Below are 20,770 nucleotides of genomic sequence, written 5' to 3'. Positions count from 1 at the left end.
TTCTGCTTTAAAATTCTTGTTCTTTTAGAAGTCATCAGTTCCTCTCTTGCCTTTATGGTTGAACTCAAATGTTTGGCCTAAATAGTATTCAGTAGGGTTATTCAAGGAAAAAATCTCCTGCAATCTTAAGACAGGATTTTACTAGTACTGAAATAAGAGTTAAGGGAAAAAAATGCTTTACTCAAACATTACAAGAACAGCCGGGGAGGATCAGTCTCTGCTCAACTCTTACAGCCTACATAATATTACCGAACAAGGAAAGGTTAATCACATTTTTGTCTCCCTGATGTTATCAGTTGGGTTCTTCAAATGATCAATTCAATGTCACAGAGAGCAGCAAATGAACCAAGCAATGAAATGAGGTGTACTCTAATTGATCAGCCGCAGCAAAACAAACACAGTTGCCAAAAGTATTTACCTTAAAAGCAGATCTTCAAGACAAGATCCTGTAGCAGGCATCACACACAAGGCAAAATTACAAGCAAAAGAAGTCCCAGAGGCAGAAAGGAAGCAGCTGAAAAATAAAGAAAACAGAAGGACAGCTCAAACCAGAATGCTCTGGAGAGCTCCCAACTTTTTATATGCCTTGTCTAATTTTAATTTCATTTTTGGCACCACACTACCATCTGCTGTATCTTCTACCCTTCTTCAGTCTTTACAAGGTGGGCAGGGGACAACACATCCCAAACACAGCACTACCCTGAAGAAAGGTGATACTTCACTCCCCGTTGAGCACAATGTACAATGATAACCTAACACTATTATTAAGGAGCTTAACAGAATTATTTGAGAGGTAATCAACTTCCAGCAGATTATTATTCATGGGTGGGGACTAGAACCTGATACACAATAGTGAAGACATAACAGGGGACCCCATTGTGGAATATATAATAAAAGATGGTAGATTTTTGAGGAAATATGAGAATATTTGGAATGAAGATATGATATTACTAGCAAGAATCCAGACAGAATTAACATATTATTCTCCAAGGTACAGTAACTGGATTAGACTGAACAGAAAAGTACAGCTGTAAAAGTAAACTTACTTTAACAGCAGATGTTTGCTTGATCACTGCTGCAGAAGCATTAGCTATATGTGGTTATTACCCTTTTACAGCCTAAGCTATACAAGTGCAACGGTAATATCCAGCATAGGATATAGCAGCCGACAAGCTTCCAAAGCTTAAGGGCACATTCCATGCCAAAAGCATAGCTGGCTTAACTAGCTCCCTGTGCCTGTACCATGAACCACTGCACACCCCTTTCTCTTCTCAAAAAAGCACTTTAGTGCATTAAGTCGCTCACTAGGCTCATAGGTTCATACTAGGCTAAAGACCACCAGGGTCTTTACAAGCTTAGCCAAGCATCCCAAGCACAGCACTACCCTGATGAAAGGTATTTCACAGCCCCCTTTTGCACAATGTGCAGCGATATGAAAGATGGTCCAAATTACATAATTTTGTGTACACAGCCTCTGCTGCAGATGATATATATGCCCATACTTCACACCACTTTGCCTGCCTCAGCTAGCCTTAATCACATGTACTATTTACTAAAGCTACAGAGGATGTACATACCTTCATGTGCAACATCATAAAGCAGGTGATCCTCAAAGTGTGAAATATTTCATGTAGCACACAAAACATGTGTCAGCACAACAGCAAAAAAGCAGCAGTGTATACTAGCTCTGAATCATAAAATATTAATTAAGGGTATTTTCACCAGTAAGGTCAGCTAATGCAAGTAATTCAACTTGCATAAGACAAAAGATGCCCCTTTAAAACTTCTTTCCTGACAAATAGAGTTAAAATTAATACTGCTGAGATCCATTTCCATCAAAAAATCATTACAGCTGTATATTGGACTAATATTGTTAGCAAACTTGCCACCAAATATTTGGAAAAATAAAAATATGCGCAAGGATAAAACATTATAATAGGTGTGTGTGACTCATTAAATACCTAAAATGTTATTACTTCTAGTGGCTTACTCTGACTAAAGAGCAAAATGCTGAACCAATGACTGCTTGAAAGTAGTGAAGATGATCCACAAGCCCAAGTCGTTAAAACTTCTTTTTGTTGGCCAGAAATAAATAAATAAAACCCATTTATTTTTGGTTAATAAAAAGCAGTTTAACGACTTGTGGGCTTGTGGATCATCTTCCCTACTTTCAAGCAATCACTGGCACTCTGTGTTTTATTACCAGTTTTTCTTGTCCTCATCACATTCAAAATGCTGAACCAAGTATTTAGCCCTTACAATACCTGATGACTACAGTAGTGGATAGTTATTTTGTATGAAGCTCCTGCTAAGTATTTATTTTGTTAACCAGCTAGGTGGGTTGGTCCACAGATCCTTTTCAGCAGCTAAGCATATGTGTAGAACAATCCTTGCTTACATGGGATCAACATAATCCACAAAAAGCTAATCATGCTATCAACCCTACTATGAGAGACGTATAGTTGTGAAAATGAACAAATGCGTTGCTCTGAGAAAGCAGGACTTAAAGTCATTGTTACAGATACTACTCACTGATCTGGGCTGCTGCTCAACACTTGTTCAACTGCTACAGCTGTCCTGCCCATTTACAAATGAATTTAAGAAAAATAATATTCTTCAAAGAAAAAACATATGACAAACTCTAGATATGAACAAGATGGGACACAAAATGGAAACAAAATTACTGTTTAATTAAGATGCTCTGAACTGTGAGGCATGAACACAGCATGACAAGGCTTCAACAACCTCCCTTTCCACAAAGAAAAAAACATTAAAAACTATTATTCTTTATTTATGACTTTAACAACAACACAACTATACAGCTTTACTCATAGAGAAGCATTAAATGTAAGGATCTCTGAAGACTGTATGCCAGTAATACTTCAAGAAAACTATTTAACATACACCAGTTTTGCATTACATATCTTTTCAAATGCAAGTAATATTTATTTTACTGATTTTAGCGGAAACACAAAATCAGAGATAATATAATCCTAATCAAACACCGACACTTAACAAGGCGGATTTCCTGTACATTCCAGAAACCTAGACAATAACCAAGGACTTTCTTTCAGGAGTTAAGAACAATTTGTTATCAACACTGTTAGATCAGTGAATCAGATTAAACATTCAAGCTACAAAAAACAACCGAGGTTCATATTAAACTGCCAAGAAAATTACAGTTTTGCATTGTTTATAAATATGTCACCATCAAACTGTACCTATGATACAGAATTTCAAACCAGGGAATAATTTTACGGTTTTAAAAGGTTTACTTCCAATTACATACAATTAAAACAGTTTTTGTCATAATTCAGGCCAATGGAGAATAACATTATAAAAGTGGAAAGAAAATGCTACAGACATTCATTTTTCACTATTTTATCATTGTTTAATAACATCTCTTCACAAAATACCCTCCTTTCCTGAAAACAAAAATTTTGCACAGTTGAAATAAACATTAAAGTTAGTTACTGATTTCTAACCATTATTATTTCAACTCCAACTAAAGAAAGTCCTAGGCAGAATTTCAGTTTTTGGCATATACAGAACAAATCCCAGCTTTACCCTAAAGTATCCATTTAGAAGTGACAATAGAAACAATAAACGATTCTGGTGTGCCAGACAGGAAATGGCCTTCCACTGCCAAAAAAGAAATAATATGAAAACAGGAACTGCCTGGTTTTGCATTCTAATGCAGGGAAACAAGAGAAGCACTAATGATACACTATGGGTAAAAATTACATATACAGAATGAAATGAAATTATATCATGGCAGACTTAAGAGTATATAATCACTGTAATGTTGATTGCTGCTGTTACGATGCTATAAATCAAAACGACATTACAGCACAGCCTTTTCCAATAATTACTAGTTAATGCCATCCAGTGGTAATTGTCAAAACATTCACTATTTTTTATACAGTCAAACAAACTAGCATTATAATGCTATATCAGTCTCATATCGTATGAAACTTCATTAGCTAGCACTCTGAAAGTTTCAAGGAAAACCTTTGCCATGGTAAAGTTCTGCAGTCAATTGATGGCTTTTCCTGTCAAAATGGCATATCAGAAAGCTTTAGTTTCCAGATATAGAAATGCAAACAACAGCAGTATAAAGATGATGTTTAAGCAACATGATTGTCTAGACTAGTGAGCAAAAGATATTTTAAACAATTTCACTGCAACCCACTGTCATGTTATACAAGTAGCATGACAAAAGGGGAAAAAAGCATTAGTTACAAATTCAACTATTTCTGACTATATCAGAACAGACGATAATATGCAGCAGCTATGGAAATGCACTGGTGAGGTACATTAATATTTTTTTGAATTCTGCATGGTGTCAGTAAAAACTAAGAGAAGCACAGCTGCCAATTAAGATTTTTTTAAGTTATACTATGAAACTGGATCTTAATAGTAACCCAACTCCAAGTTGTTTAAAGTCACCAGTGACATGCCATATGTAAATTAGCTTATGCTCATTTGTGAACTGTCAACACTTCAACAATGGAGATCAGATGTCCAGTATGAAACCTGTTGGGGGCATCTAGATATCATTATGCTAACATCCAGCCATCACTGCACACTTTAGGATCAATGCATTACAAATACATGTTTCAATATCAGCACAATAAAATCACTTAAAGTTTAACTGGTAAGCACGGACTCCTAGCAGTAACATCTTGTAGTGAAATTTACTTCTGTTCTGTGCAGGATGACAAATGAGCACTCCCATTAGTTTAATATATCTGAATGTGTCTTGGGGGTGGGTGGATGGGGGGTGAAATATGATATTTTGCATTTCATAAGAGTGTATTTTAGCCTTTGTCATTCTGGCAACCACTGTTAAATAAAATATGTGTATGCTCATAACAGAACAAGACAGTACATTTCCTAAGTACTGAACGATAAGTGTTTTATCTACTGAGATAGACATTAATGTGATGGTACTACATCTGGGCAAAAACCCACAATAATTTTGGTAAATATGGCAGCTAGTTTCTAGTTCAAATTGTGCAGCACAGCAAATAAAACATACACACGCCCTTCGGTGTTTTTCTGCACAACTGCTAGGAGTTAAGCTAGCACTATTTTGAGGATCAAACCGAGTACAACCCATTACTGCACAGTTCTGTATAAAGCTGACGAGAGAGACAGCAGGTGTGATGGTACCTCCAGAGACCAGTAAACAGCTTGCCTTTGAAACAGGGTGTCATGCAATATACTCTTGAGATGTTTTTTTTAATTAAAACCTGATCCTCCCATTTTGGAAGATGCACTTCACAGCTTCACAGCTTGTGACACTTGAATAGGAAGAATATTTTTTTCTCAGCTTAAGTTCACAGAGAACTGGCACTATAATTAATGCTAAGGTTCAAAGGCAGAACTTCAAAAGCTGAGCAGTTGATTCCCAATGATTAAGCTAAGTCATACAGTATTAAGCCTAAAACATTTAAATGGAAAGGAAATGTGTTTATAATAGATCTAAAGTAGTTCCAATGCACTAATGAGGAATCAAAATTAGGCATTTTTTTTTAATAAATCTTTTCAGATTCACGAATACACTGCTTTCATAATTTGGAAGAGGCTTCTGCTCTCCAAATTGTCATACTCAATAAATTAAGAAATGTTTCTACACATTGTCAAATAATAATAATAATAATAATAATAATAATAATTTGTTAACCAGATAATCCATTGGACACGCACAGTCCCTTTTCAGGGCTGATCTGGGAGCAATGTCTGGTCAAGTGACTTGCTCAAGGTCACACAGTAAGGTAAATGGGGGCTGAGGGAATGAAAAGTACAGTTTTGTACCTACCATAAATGTAGATGTTTGAGTGTTCACCCTGCTGCAGCCATCACACTTGGGTTATCCTGCCATCGGGCGGTCCCGCAGTTGGCCTGAGTTCCAATGTCTTGGTCCGGCGTCGGTTGCTGTCGCTTCTTCCCTGACGTCAGTGCGCCAGGGGTATATAAGAGGCATCCGATGCCATTTTCTTCAGTTTTTCTTGCCTCGGATGTCAGGTGCCCCCAATAGGTAGGCAATATATATATTGCTATATAAAAATGTACATATAAAAATAAAACAATACCTTCAGGTACAAGCAAATACACCACAGAGGTTGTATAGGATAGAATGGTATAGATAAGTCCAGCTAGTTCAGAGGGGATGGAGGGAGGGTAACCTGGACTGCAGCAGGGTGAACACTCGAACATCTACATTTATGGTAGGTACAAAACTGTACTATGTTCATCGTGTTACCCTGCTGCAGTCATCACACTTGGGTTGAATCCCAAAGCTAAGGATGGGTGGTGGAGTTAAACAGGGTTAGAAGAAGCTAGTAGGACCTGCAGAACTGCAGTGGCAAAACCAGCTCTAGTCTTAGGATATAGAGGTAAGTGATGGTGTTTGGTGAAGGTGTGCACTGAACTCCAAGTTGCAGCTTCCAGAATATCCTTGGTTGGCACCCTCCTGATAAAGGCTGCTGATGTAGCTGTAGCCCTGGTGGAGTGGGACCTAATGTTAGCAGGTACCAGTTTCCCATGATGCATGTAGCAGAAACATATGCAATGTCCTATCCATTTTGAAATGGTTTGTTTTGAAATAGCTTTTCCTTGTGATCCTGCAGCATAGGCTACAAAGAGCTGGTCAGATTTTCTGAAAGCCTTAGTTTTATCCAAGTAGTAACGTAATTGCCTGTAAATGTCCAGAGAGTGCAGGAGTCTTTCTCCTTTGTTCTGGGGATTTGGGAAAAAGGTGGGCAAATGAATGGTTTGGTTTAGGGCCACACTGGATACCACCTTTGGCATAAAGGAAGGGTTAGTTCGTAGAGAGACTCTGTCTTGATGAAAAATGAAAAAAGGCTCCACTACAATTAGTGCCTGTAGCTCTGAGACTCTTCTAGTGGAAGTTATTGCTAGTAGCAGGGCAGTCTTCCATGAAAGAAATTTTAAATCAGCTGAAAAAGCTGGTTCAAAGGGCGGCAGTGTAAGCTTTTCCAGAACAAAGTTAAGATCCCAAGTAGGTGTTGGTGCTCTCCTGGGCGGTCTTATGTTCTTAGCCCCTCTGAGGTACTGTCTTAGGAGTGGATGTGAAAATAAAAGGAGGATCTGTGTTGTAATGAGCTGAAATTGCTGAGGCGTGGATCTTAATAGATGAAAAGGAAAGTCCTTTGTGCAACATCTCAGTTAAATATTGTAGAATCTGAGGAATGTTTGGATCAAGGGGATTTTGGCCTCTAGCCTGGTTCCAGGCGCAAAATCTTTTCCATTTGTCTGAATAGGTTTTCCTGGTGCTGGGTCTCCTGGCCTCCAGAATGACATCCATAACAGCTTTGGGTAGAGGTGCTGGCTGGTTGTTTAGGTAATTTGCCATGCAGCCAGGTTTAAAGTCTTGAGCTGGCTGTGTAGAATCTGATTGTCTCGCTGGGTGAGCAGGTGAGGAATTTGTGGTAAAATCCATGGTGGGCCGTGGGCCATGTTCCTTAGAATTGGATACCAGTGCTGGCGTGGCCAGTCTGGTGCAATGAGTATAATTTGTGGCCTCTCTAAACTGACTTTCAGCAGTACCTCTGCTAGAAGAGGCAGTGGAGGAAAGGCATACACTGTTAATGTTTTCCAACTGAATGAGAGGGCGTCCACTTTCCAAGCTTGTGGGTGGAATGTCCTTGTGCAAAATTTTTGAAGTTGGTAGTTTTGGGGGCTTGGCAAACAGATCTGTGTCTGGGCTTCCCCTTTTTTGAGTTATCATTGCAAATACTTGTGGATCTAGTTCCCACTCGTGGGGATCCATGATGTTTCCGCTTAGGTCGTCTGCCAATGTGTTTTTCTTTCCTGGCAGGAATTGTGCTTGTAGTTGAAATTGGTAAGACAGTGCTTTGTTCCACAAGGTCATTGCTTGCCTGCATAGAGGGTAGGAATGTGTGCCCCCTTGCTTGTTTATGTACCACATTACTGTGGTATTGTCCGTCTTTATTAGGAGTTGTCCTGGGTTTAAGAGGTCCTTGAAAGCTGTTAGGGCATTCTGTACTGCTAGCATTTCTTTTTGATTGATATGCAGATGCCTTTGATCTGTAGTCCATTTGCCCTGAATGCACTGTCCTGCCATGTGTGCTCCCCAGGCATAGTCCGGTGCATCTGTTGTCATAGTTTGCCTGGCTGTGGGTAAGGTGAAAGGCGGAATGAGTGGTATCATTGTTTCCAAGCTGTGGCTGTGCTGAGTCCATACGCTTTTCAGGTACCATTGTATTTTCCTCATATGCAGTTTTGCAAATGGTATTAGTAGTATGCAAGATGCCATGAATCCCAAGGCCTGCAGAATTTTTCTTGCAGGGAGTTGGGTCTTTGTTGCCATTATTTTGAAGTATTGAGTCAGCTGTTGTTGCTTGTCTGGCTTGAGATAAGCCATCTGGGTCGTTGTATTCAAGCTGGCACCCAGGAATATTATGTTTTGTGAGGGTACTAGTTTTGATTTCTTTTCGTTTACTGTGTACCCTAGGCAACTTAGAAGGTGTTTGACAAATGCCAGATGCTTTAAAAGAATGTTCTTGCTTTCTGCTTGAATAAGGCAGTCGTCCAGGTATGGGTATACTTGAATTCTTCTTTGTCTGCAGTATGCAATTACTGGTGCCAGGCATTTTGTGAAGACCCTGGGAGCAGTAGATAAGCCAAAGGGTAGTGCAGAGAATTGATAATGGGTTGAACCTGCAATGAAGCGGAGGTACCTTCTGCAATTTTGTCTGATAGGGACATGCAGGTATGCCTCCTTGAGGTCCAACGTTACTAGCCAAGCATTCTTGCCCAGCATGGGAAGAAGCTGCTGTAGTGTTAGCATCTTGAATTTTGGTACTTGCAGATAGGTGTTCAGAATTGAAAGATCCAGAATGGGTCTCCATGCTTTGTCCTTTCTTGGGACTAGAAAGAGTCTTGAGTAAAATCCTTGTCCTTGCTCCTGTGTAGGTACCTGTTGAATGGCTCTCATGTCCATGAGAACTGTAATTTGTTTTTGTGCCTCTGCCCATTGATTTGGTGGCAGGTTTGGCATTCCTTTTATCCTTGGCAAGGTTTGAAAGTGGAATCTGTATCCTTGTGAGACAATGTTTAGGACCCATTTGTCTTTTGTGATGATGTGCCAGTTGTCTGCTAAAAGTGCTAATTTTCCTCCCAAGGGAGCTGCCAAGAGAGATTTGCTTGGTAGTTTGAGGGCTGAGTCATTGTGTTTGTCTTCTGCTAGCTTGGGGCCTGTCTTCTCCTCCTTTCTGGGTAGCAGTACCCCATTGGTGAGGTTTGTAAGGGCCTTGTGACTGACCTCTGCCCATTGAGTGTCTGTATTTGCCCCTCTGTGATCTGTCAGAAGCTGGAAAGGACCAGTTTTTTGTTGGCCAATTTCTGCTGAAACGAGGGGGTTGTACCTGTAAAAAAATCCTTGACCGTCTGCAGAGACTTTGCCTTATTCTCCATTTTCTTTAAAATCTCTTCTGCTTGGACACCAAATAATACATCCTGCTGTAAAGGTGCATCCAATAATTTTGCTTTAACATGATCAGGTAGGGTTTGTTCTTTTAACCAAGCATGTCTACGTATGACAGACCCAGTAACAGCTGCTCTACAGGAAGCTTCCAATGAATCAAATCCACATTGTAAAGTATGTTTGCCCACCTGTTCAGCTGCATGCAACAGATCCTGCATTTCCTTGAATTCAGACTGTTCAGAATGTGTGCTCATTTTTTGTTTTAATTGAGACATTAGGAACTGCTGATATTTCAGCATGTGAAACTGACAATTTAATGCTCTCATAGCCAGAGTAGCTGAGGTGTATATCTTCTTTCCCCATCTATCTAGGGCTCTGGAATCCCTTTCAGAGGGCACAGGATTTTTAGCCATAGAAGCTTTAGCCTCTTTGGGACCCTGGGAAATTGTTTCTGGGTCAGCCACAGGGCTTTTATAAAGGAATTTGTGAGAGTCAGGTACTCTGTAGTATCTGTCTGGTTTGGCTGGAGCAGGAGGTAGAGAGTCTGGATTTAGACTAGACTCCAAGTAAACATAATCCACAATGTCTAAAACTGGAGGGATAGCAAGTGGTCTGTGCTGGGGTAGTAAAAGGAACTCTCGGAGCCTTTTCTTAGAATCAGAGTAGTCCTGGCCTTCCCAGTGGAAATGTTCCCTCATGGTATGTAAAGTTTCCCCAAAGGAGTAGTCTTCAGGGGGAGATGCTGAGGGAATAGAGTCTTCAGCATCAGAGTCTTCATAAGGGGGGAAAAGCGTAATCCTGTTCCTCAGAAGAATCTGAGGAAATTGAAACCCGGTCAGAGGAAGCATGATCCTCCTCTTGTCTTGGTCTTTTATCTGGAGGGGGATGGGAACCCTTGGTTAGGGTAATCAAATCTTCAGCCATCTTAAGCATCTGTTTCTTAGGTATGGGGCCTTGAACTGGAGACTGATGTACAGTCTTTTTTGGTTTTAATGGAGTTTTAAGCTTAGCATAAGATTTAATGGTGAGTGTAGTCGGTCTGAAGACACCTTCTGCAACAGAAGGTGTTTCTACTACACCGGGATCTCCTTCTGCTCCGGTGTCGGAAGGGCCTAATGAAGATGGCTGCGATGGCCTAGTACACTCCGCTTGAGAATCCAAAGCTGTCTGGGGTTCCAATTCTGCGGCCGTAAGGGGCTGCGTAGGCACTTCACAGAAAACCGGAGAACAGGCGACAGGCCCAGCAGAGGCCTCGGAATCTGGCTTGTTCCTAGGCTGCCTGTCCTTATCCTTGCGTTTTTTATGTATGCCGGTCGTCGGCTGCTCCGACTGCATGATATAATTAAATTTCTTACCAAAGTAAAGTCGGAGGAAGTCAAACGGCGTTTGATAGTTTGTTTATTAAACCTAGCACAAAACCGACAACCTGTGACATCGTGGTCTGGGCCTAGGCAAGGAATATAATAAGAATGGAAGTCCTTATGAGGTATTTGCTTCCCACAAGAAATGCAATTGTTAACTTTTTCTGACATCGGACTGAGGCAAGAAAAGGTTCCCCAACAGGGTACTTAGCTTTATTGAAGACTTCGGACTGAAATTCGATTTGAAAATCTCAGGTGTCGGCCGACCAGCACTTGCGAACTGCTTCTTCTTCGGGCACCGCGCGGCAAGAAAGACAGAAGAAAATGGCGTCGGATGCCTCTTATATACCCCCTGGCGCGCTGACGTCAGGGAAGAAGTGACAGCAACCAACGCCGGACCATGACTTTGGAACTCAGGCCGACTGTGGGACCGCCTGACGGCAGGATAACCCAAGTGTGATGACTGCAGCAGGGTAACACAATGAACATCTGTACCACAGGAATTACATCTAACTGCCTTTATCCTTCGCACAAACTGCCAGACTGAAAAAAACAGGAATTCTATTTTGTACTACTTCTCTGTGACCATCACCAGTTCTAGGCACAGTCTGCAGATAGGAGTTAACACAATATTGTGAAACAAGTGGTCTCTCTTTTTCACATGAACTCACTGAACCACTTTTTGAAAATGCACTCATGTTTAACCAGCTGTCACTGATTTCAGAAATCTGAACCAATGGCAGCTTCTTGAGCATTATGGTACAGCTCAATATTACTGGAAAGGAACAGGCACAAAAATAGCATTTAAAAAACTGTGTCCTCAAGACTACTGGACTAACATCATCACTCCATAACTCATAGCACTACTGTCTACCCTGTTTTTCAAGAGAGTTTGTACTTGTGCTTTAAAATCATACAAGTTCAATTAATTACAAGCACCAGGGTGTCTGGGGAGATAAACACCTACTGTACCTCTGCTGTCCTCCTCCCTTCCTTATATAATATGTGAATATTTCATTTGTGGTATAATTATATACACTATACTTTCTCTTATAAAATACTCCCCATTTTCAGGAGAACCATGCCATTAAATAAAATTATTACTTATCTACAGCACTTCCTCCAAACTGCTATTACAACTATTTTTATGACCTGGCTTTTTGTTTTTCACTGCATCTAACAGGTTGTGTCCTGGCCAAATTAGACCTAGTCAATTTAAATGCCACATCGGATCCCCCCTGAAAATAAGCCACAGGCTTAATGGAAGTAACCTAGTCAACAAAACTAATCAATACTAAATAAGCAGGTGTACCTACAGATTCATGCATATACAACATATGTGCATACATCCAAAGAGAGAATTAAAATGAAGAAATCACAAAAATCTTCTGGACACACAATAATGATGCCAGCATGATAAGTAATTAAAGCCAAAATCATAAAATCAGGTACTGCATTTTGGGTGAGTCAGACAAATTAAACTTGAGATTTCGTTTGGATGGTTTCAAGCAGGACACAAATTTTTGAGTCTCCATTTATGTTAAAAAATGTTGGCAGTTCTCGAATGATCAATATTAGGTAGAATCAGAGTTGCTTAAGGCACATTTGCTGAAGGTGGGGGGCTATGTCTTACCGCAGATGCACTTGCTGACAGAATGTAATTACGAGGTCTAGTCTCCTGAAAATCGGGCACAGCCTATAGGCAGGAACAAAGTTTGCACATAAATCATGCAAAAAGGAACATAAACCAATAAACACTAAGTGAATAGATAACTACAACTGAAGAACCTCACATCAAGCAATTAAGTGAATATGAACATCTAGTTAACATCATAGCTATAAATTGCCAACTTGGCTCCTCATTTTGAAATTTTTCTTAGACTTAATTCCATGTAGTCTGTGAATAATTAAATTCTTGTTTATATTCTGCTTTCGATGAGACTTGCATCAGTACTTACTGGCAAACAATATGATATCATCATAGGTACCCTATAAATAACTCAGATGCTGAGAAGCTGACCACAGCTTTGGGCACTCTGCCACTACTATATCTTCTAAAAGGAAGCCTCTTTGTTAATGTCCACTTCTGACTGCCCATGGTGAATGAATTACACAAAAAACATATAGATATTGTCTACTTCCTTAGACAACATTGAGATCTATGTCAAGCCAAAAAAAAATGAAACTACACACACACACAGAACATGCATTATATATATATTTGTGAACATGTTTCTTCATTGAAATTTCATACTAAATTCATCACTTGACTACAGTCTTATTTAATGAACTCACAGGCAGGCGGCAATAAACCTTCACTGTTCTGACAGCTTTCTGGAGGATCAAAATTAGACTACAGTTTGCACTTTAGAATTACATAATGCATCTAAACTGTGTGGTTTTCTATTCAGAGAAAAACATGTAGGGTTATACCACTTCACCCTAGTTTGGCAAGAAAGTCCTGGCTTAGGCACAGTCATAGGCAGTTGTGTCTTGCAAAAAAGAAACAAACAAAAAAAAAAAGAGACAAATGTCCTGATAGTTTAAAATAACCATAATTTTTAACTTTCTAGTAAAAACTGCACTAAATTAAGCACATTAATAAAACACTACGCAAAAAAATCAACACGTGTGTCTTAATTTTAATGATAAACAGAGAGTCGTTAACTGAGGGTGTGAACTATAATGCAAGAATATTACATATCAGTAAAACGTATCCCATGTTGGGCATATGGAAAGGTGGCATCTCTATTGTGAAATATTTCATTAAAGCCTACTAGCACACAGGACAAAAATAAGTGTTTTATGGAAGAAGGTTCAAACAACATTACTAACTACAAGGTACAGTGATTACCAAAGAAATACAAATAAAAAAGCCAGGACTTGAAGCAATGCACAACACTCTGCGCAAAATATTTACAAAATGGCATTAGGCAAGTTGTTTTATCCTTTTGGTGCTCACATATGAACTGTTTTCCTTTTGCAAATGTAACAGAACTATCCCAGGTAACCTTTAACTGCAAAAAAAAAAAAAAAAACACTAATACTGTAGTGGCAATGGGTCAAGTTGTTGCACAAAGTTCCCAACTTGGAAATAAACCTGGAAAGCCATATCATGAGACAGGCAAGAACAACTTAACATGGCAGCATAGTGTTTATAGAACAGACACCTCTGTGTACTTTCACCACAACTCTCTGCAATGGACCAGCAAAATCATCTTCTTTCTGCAGATTGTCACTACATGTAGCTGAGGCAGCTGATACCACTGTACAGGCTACACATACATTAAGAAATGTGTGGATTATGACCTGCAGTCTATTCCCATGGCAGCTGCCATAGCAACTTACAAGAGATCATCTCTACGAGAGAAGTGTAGTCAGGATGACAACAATGCAGAAGAAACACTGTTGTAAATACAATCCATGCATGGTACATGTGGATGCAAAGCATTAAACTGATAAATGATCCAGCTGCCACAGCCATTGATCTAGACTTAAGGACTTGTGAGTGCCACAAGTCAAATACTATGGAAAGAAAGAGACTGCAAATACTTGTTTTCAAAATATATAAAAAAAAGACTAAAAAAAAAAATAAAACTTGAGGATGACTACTAAGACATACCATAGTTAAGAAATAATTCCAAATGAAATAACATTCCATGCTCAACTGGTTTCTAGTTCAAATTGTGCAGCACAGCAAATAAAACACACACACACTTTTAAGTTTTTTTCTGCACAAAAGCTAGGTGTTAAAGAGCAACTGGCACTATGAGGAGTTTCTCCAAGTGTACGGCACAGTGGATTTGATTTTGCCAGTCCCCACTGTAAGTCACCATTGACTAGTGCAGAAAGATGGACTTTAAAATCACTATTTCAAACAGACAGTAAATCACTCCAACACAAATTAGAGAGCAAAGACATGCATAAGCACATGTAATACTCACATCTCCCTCACACTATGTAAATCACAAAAAAAAAAACAGATTAGTCAGCATAAATACACAATACTATGCTACTTACACCTGTGTTTAAAGATACATTGCTATACAAACTCACTTGGACACTAGTCTGCCAGCAAATACAGTCTGAGGAACACTACTAACTTCTGCATAGCTACAGCAACAAGACTGTCACACTGCGAAAAAATCATCATTCAGACTGACACAAAAGTATGAAATTCTGGGGCAAGGACTGGACTAATAAAACAGTGGAGCACAGTACTATACATATGCACATTTTCTACTCAAATTGAGTTATTCAATAATGTTTTCCCCATATTTTTGCATCACACTAAACCCATCTACAAGTGTTCTGATGTTCTTCTTTCGGCTTTTCCCGGTTAGGGGTCGCCACAGCAGAACTCCGGTCCGCTAATGATTGGCAGTTGATTTTTATGGTGCTGAGTTGCCAGCTCGAAGCCCAACCTTCAATGAAGGCACGCCCATTCTACTCCACACACAAGGCGCTCCAGCCGAGAATCGAACGGGAGAACATTTTGCTGTGAAGCGACAATGCTACCGCTGCACCATAAAAGCAGAAAATATCGACTATCACTGTGATGACATATGTGTTGGCCAACATATTAATAAAATAATCTTATGTTAAGTATCTACAAAAAACAGAAATTAAAATATAAATGAAATACGAACCACACAGTTGAAATCACTCCACTAAACAGTCTTCTCAAGCCTCTGAGGTTCTTTCTAGAGCATGCTGACCAATCATTCAAGTGATTTAGTTTCATATAAAAGATCAGTCCTAAAAACAACTGCAAACACCTAAAAAAAACTCCTGTGGAGAAGTTTTTTAGTTTAGCTGCTGCTGGGGGGGGGGGGGGGGGTCAGGTGTGACAGTTACTTCAAATGAGACAGATCTGTGGTTAGATCTCACCATGGAAGACCTCAGAGTGGGGGTGCTACAGTGGTCTCACATATTGGTAAGCACCAGATCCAGGATGTTGGCACTCCTTGTGTGGGTGCCAACCACCTGGTCCAGGACATTGGAGCTAAAGAAATCAAGGAACCTTTGGACAATTGAGTTTAAGAATGAGTAAATTACCCAATGGATGGGTAGTTAAAGTCACCCAAAACCAAGGTGTTCGGATGTATCCTGACAGACTCGAGTAGATCCAAATAGGCAGAGTGGGTTTACCGATTCATGGAGGAAGTCCTGTAGCTGGCAATGACTTGAACAGGTGTCCTGCCAACAGTTAATTGCACCTGAAGAGTCTCCAGGGAATCATACCGTTTAATCAATCTGGAGGTGTACTTATCTTTAATGAATATTGATACAGCGCTTTCTTTAGTGTTCATGCCTTCAGTTTTTGGTCTGGTCTGAACGTGTGGAAGGAGGTGTAACCCAGTATGGCTGGGGTGCTCTCTACAGCCTTGAACCAGGTCTCCATGACTGCACAAATGTCTGCATCTTCCAAGGTGAGGACTGCTTCCAGTGAGTGCAGTTTTGTGTTAAGACTCCTAGCGTTTAACAGCTTAACCTTGAGGTTGTTTTTAGATGGAGTTTTTACGTTGGGAATTTTGTCCTTGAAACACTGCCTAAAAAAAGGCACTATGGGGCTGGCAAGAGCCTTAGCCAGTAGTCGAAATCCCAGCGGTGACAGATGGAGACTATCTCTGGCAAAGCATCGAGGTCTGCCGATCATGTCATCCCAGGCTGACAGATACTGGATCCCCTTACAATGACACCAAAATGAAACCAATTATTGAAGTCAATCATTTTCTGTTTGTATTGAAGCATCATCCCAGGTGAAGGTACAATGCTGCTTAAGGTTAAGGACATACCTGCCTGAGACACACAGTCAGAGAGCTCAGTAATGTCTCTCTTCATATAGTCCAGAGAGGTACATCTCAAGTCATTCACACCAATATGGAGTATGATGGAGTCATAACGGTACCTGCTGTTGAGAGACTAGAGTGCATATGTGATATGGCATATCCTGGGCACCTAACAGAGAGCTGACTGTGACCTTTTCCTTATCCAGCCTGGCAAGAGGGACATCTGTGCGTCTGACGATGGAATCACCTATGACTAATTTGTTTGGTTTTGTGGTTTGCCTTAAACGCCTGATAGGTGAGACACTGGTGCATGAGCTATTATGTGTATTGTTTTCTGCAGTAGTAGTAGTATTATGTGCAGCGTGCTTGTGTTTGTTTGGTACATCTCTGGTGTTTAGGTATGTTTCTGGTGAGGACCTCTGCATATGTAGGCGTGTGTGATCTGTGTTTGGGTGGAGTAGGAGGTGAGGTGCGCATGCTGACAACCCACTTATTGTCATATGTACTGACTGGTGTGTGAGAGAGCATGGACTCAAAGTTCTTGATATAGTTGCATTTTTTGCATGTTGAGTTTGTGTGGACTAGGAGTAGAAGGTTGTCGGTGAACATGACGCAGTTGCTACACTGCCTCAGGATGCCCATGTCGACCAAGGTAGGTGGAGAAACTGTGAGAAATTGTCTGTCCATAGTTTTAGGTAAATTTATATGGTCAGGAAAAGAGGTCACACTTAGAAATGGCTAGTGAGTGAGAGGTGTGTTGGTACCTCTGAGGCTACGCTTAAGTGTTCCACCTGACAGTAGAGTAGGGCTGAGAAAAACTTCTGGAGGACCACAAGCAAAGTGTTAAGAGAAAATTTAACAAGCAAATCTTTTGCGTCTATAACCAATGGTAACCACCACTATGGGGCAGTGCACAATGGTGCAAATAAGAGCAAACACAGGCCTTAAATAAAACAAGAAATAAACCTTATAACTCAAACTAGCCAATAAAGACACTCTCTCTGAGCTCTAGTCCAACCACCCTTGGTTAGATGGGACCCAGACAGCACTCTCCTGCAGAAAGGCTTTCACCAACAAAGGTGGCTTGAATTTGATGCTCAGAAGTTACAAAACAGACCCAGAAACAGCAAACCTGGAACTGGACTATGCTACAGCTGAACTAGTACAGCATACAGTAAAATGTGGCAAAACAATTCAGACAGACAGTAGAATGCAAATACAAATTAAAAGTGCAATATAAGAGTAAAAAAGCACTTATAGTTGGAAACAACAAATGCCTCAGATCTTTCAGTATCTACGTGAAGAGCTGGTTTTACTGTTCAAGTTATATCAGTCTAGATTCAGCAAATCTAAATCTAGCCTATGCTATAAAATGCAGTAGTGCTAGACATTCAAAGTGCATAAAATCATAGTCACAACAGCAAAAAATAGTTTAAATAAAGCAGCAATTCCCATCTTAGAAGGGTGTAGGCCACACTCTCTTGCCACAAGTGTCTAGACAACAAACCTTCCTAATGTAAAACAACTGTTTTTAGAGCCCAAGTGCTTAAGCCAGAACTAAGACATTTTGGAAAATGGACACAATAGGCCTTTAAACCAGCAATTTCCACCTTAGAAGGGTATAGGCTATCCTCTCCTGCCACAAGAGTTTAGACCACGAATCCTCCTAATGTAAAGTAACTGGTTTGGAACCAAAGTGCTTAAACCAGAATAAAGACACTTAGAATAACACCACAATAAGCCTTCACCAGCAATTCCCAGCGTAGAAGGGTGTAGGCCACACTGTCCTCCCACAAGAGTCTAGAATACAAACCTCCTAATGTAAAATAACTGATTTGGAGCCCAAGTGCTTATACCAGAACTACGACTTTAAGAATAACAGTCACAATGAGCATTCAACCAGCAATCCCCAGCTTGGAAGAGTGTAGGCTATCCTCTCCTGCCACAAGAATTTAGACCACAAATCTTCCTAATATAAAATAACTGGTTTGGAAGCCAAGTGCTTAATCAAGAACAAAGACACTTAGAACAACAGGCACAATAAGCCTTCACCCAGCAATTCCCAGCTCAGAATGGCAGAGGCTACCCTCTCCTCCTACAGGACTGTAGACCACTAACCTTCTTAATGTAAAATAACTGGCCTGAAGCCCAAGTCCTTAAAACAAAAATGAGAGACTTAGAGTAACAATTATAATTTAATCAGGATACTAACAGGCAGTACATTGCAGCAGAATAAATGCAATTGAACACTTTAAGAACAAGCAGCAAAAGCAAATTAAAGTAATACAGTAGGAAGAGACACAAATATAGTAAAAGCAGCTGAATAAAGTGTACTTTTTTAGGCTACTAACAAGCTCTCTACAGCTGCACCACTTTCTGTTCTGTGAGATTCCCCCTATTCTGCAATACTTAAAACATTGTCAGTGTCTCAAAATAATTCTTGCTACTTCTTAACCATACCTCTCTTTGTTTTATTTGTACCCTATTTTTAAACTCCATTTTCATTTAATCCCACTCCCTAGCTATATTTTTTTAAAGAAATGTACATCTTCCCTAATAACTCCCAAATAATTTCCACTACCCATTCTTTAAATTCCTCTCTGTTTAACAGACGAGGGCATGCCACTGTCTCCATTTTTATTTCATTACTGTGCATTTTTATTTTATTTATTATTGGCACAATAGATGCATATCAAAACTTTCAAATAACGCACAAGTTCCTGGGAAATATAACTTCTGTCTAGTCCAGTTTTTGTAATTTGGGAAATACGTAAATTCTCTCCTTTCCTACTACTGAAGTTACATCTTCTGTACCAAATATTTTCATAAATTTCTTCAAAAACTACCCTCTTTTGTTATATTTTCCCTTCTAGGCCCCTCAGATACATCCTCACTGTTGCAAATCAAATTCTAGTCCCCACCTGTAATATTCCCTGCTGAAAGCTGATGATTTCTCCAAGAATTTTCCTAAGCTCCACTGTAGCAGTTGTAGATGGAATATAAATATGTGCCAGCAAATCCTCCTCCTTTGACAGTGGACCCTTACTACTATGAATCTATCATTATCTTTTTCACTACTATCATTATTGGAGATCCTTTAGGAATTAATATAAATACTCCCATTTTCCTTTGTGGTGGTGCTGCGGTAGCGTTGTCGCCTCACAGTAAGAGGTTGTCCTGTTTGATTCTCAGCTAGAGCGTCTTGTGTGTGGAGACATGCGTGAATGGGCGCACCTTCGTTGAAGGTTGTGCGTCAGGGCCGGCAACTCGGCACGTAAAAATTTACTGCCAATCATTAGCGGACTGGAATTCCGCTGTGGCAACCCCTAACCAGGAAAAGCCAAAAGACACACACACTCTCCCCTTTTCCTTTGTCTCACACATTCTGCTGAATAACCATCCTGAAATCCTTTCTTTATCAAATTCACAGGCTTAGCTCTTTTCAAATGTGTTTCCTGGATTACAGCCATTTGCATTCTGCATTTCTTAATACAGTTCACTACTCTTTCTTTTTTATATATACCTGCGAGACCATAAGACGTTATTATCCCCCCGTTATACATAACAGCTTTTTTAAAAGGTCTAGTTTCAGCTTTTGTGTTACATGCATACACTAATCTTTAGCAGGTTGATCTTTTATACAGTTGTTTCTTGTCACATCCAACTGAACATAAATCACACCTTGCAAAACTTTCTGTTTTAAAGAAAACCCTCAAACAAACAAGCATGTTCGGCATAAAAAATGACTCTGACCTTCCAAGAAAAAATACATTCTGAAGACAGTTGGCTACAGCAGCTTGAATGTCACACCTGCCCATCAACATTTCCTGACTGCTAGAATAAATTTACTCCTCTTCTGCCTGGTGTACAGTGAGTGATCATTTTCCATCAACACTCTACTGTCTCCAACTTTTTGTATTTTGTCCTTCTGCACAGTTTTGTCAGAATCAACTCTTTCTGCTGGCAGAATTGCATACTATTAGAGGTTTCAAATGCCTTCTCATGGCCAGATCTGGAGCATACACACAATGTGCCCTTTCAATTAACACCTACTGTGGAATACCAGTCCAGTTACTTACTGTTCTTTCATAAAATTAATACAGTATATTCCTTCCAGTTTCTCTGGTACAGCAAATATTCTC

General features: G+C 39.8%; 1 protein-coding gene across 10 annotated transcripts in view; it reads right to left on the bottom strand.

The window, feature by feature from the left end:
- Positions 1-20,770, bottom strand: part of SH3GLB2 (SH3 domain containing GRB2 like, endophilin B2) — a 1,772,316-nt gene that overhangs the window by 777,881 nt on the left and 973,665 nt on the right. For 6 of the 10 annotated variants that reach the window (XM_044057951.1, XM_044057956.1, XM_044057957.1 and 3 more), the window contains exon 6: positions 12,470-12,532. The exons of the other annotated variants lie outside the window; for them this stretch is intronic. In XM_044057951.1, coding sequence (XP_043913886.1) covers positions 12,470-12,532 — 63 coding nt within the window. The remainder of the gene's footprint in view (positions 1-12,469; positions 12,533-20,770) is intronic. 10 annotated transcript variants of the gene reach the window in all.

Source organism: Protopterus annectens, chromosome 16.part0, assembly GCF_019279795.1.
Source record: "Protopterus annectens isolate FY-2018-M chromosome 16.part0, PAN1.0, whole genome shotgun sequence".
NCBI lineage: Eukaryota > Metazoa > Chordata > Ceratodontiformes > Protopteridae > Protopterus > Protopterus annectens.
The sequence above is the reverse complement of the archived record's forward strand: the minus strand, read 5'-3'. Positions and strand labels throughout refer to the sequence as shown.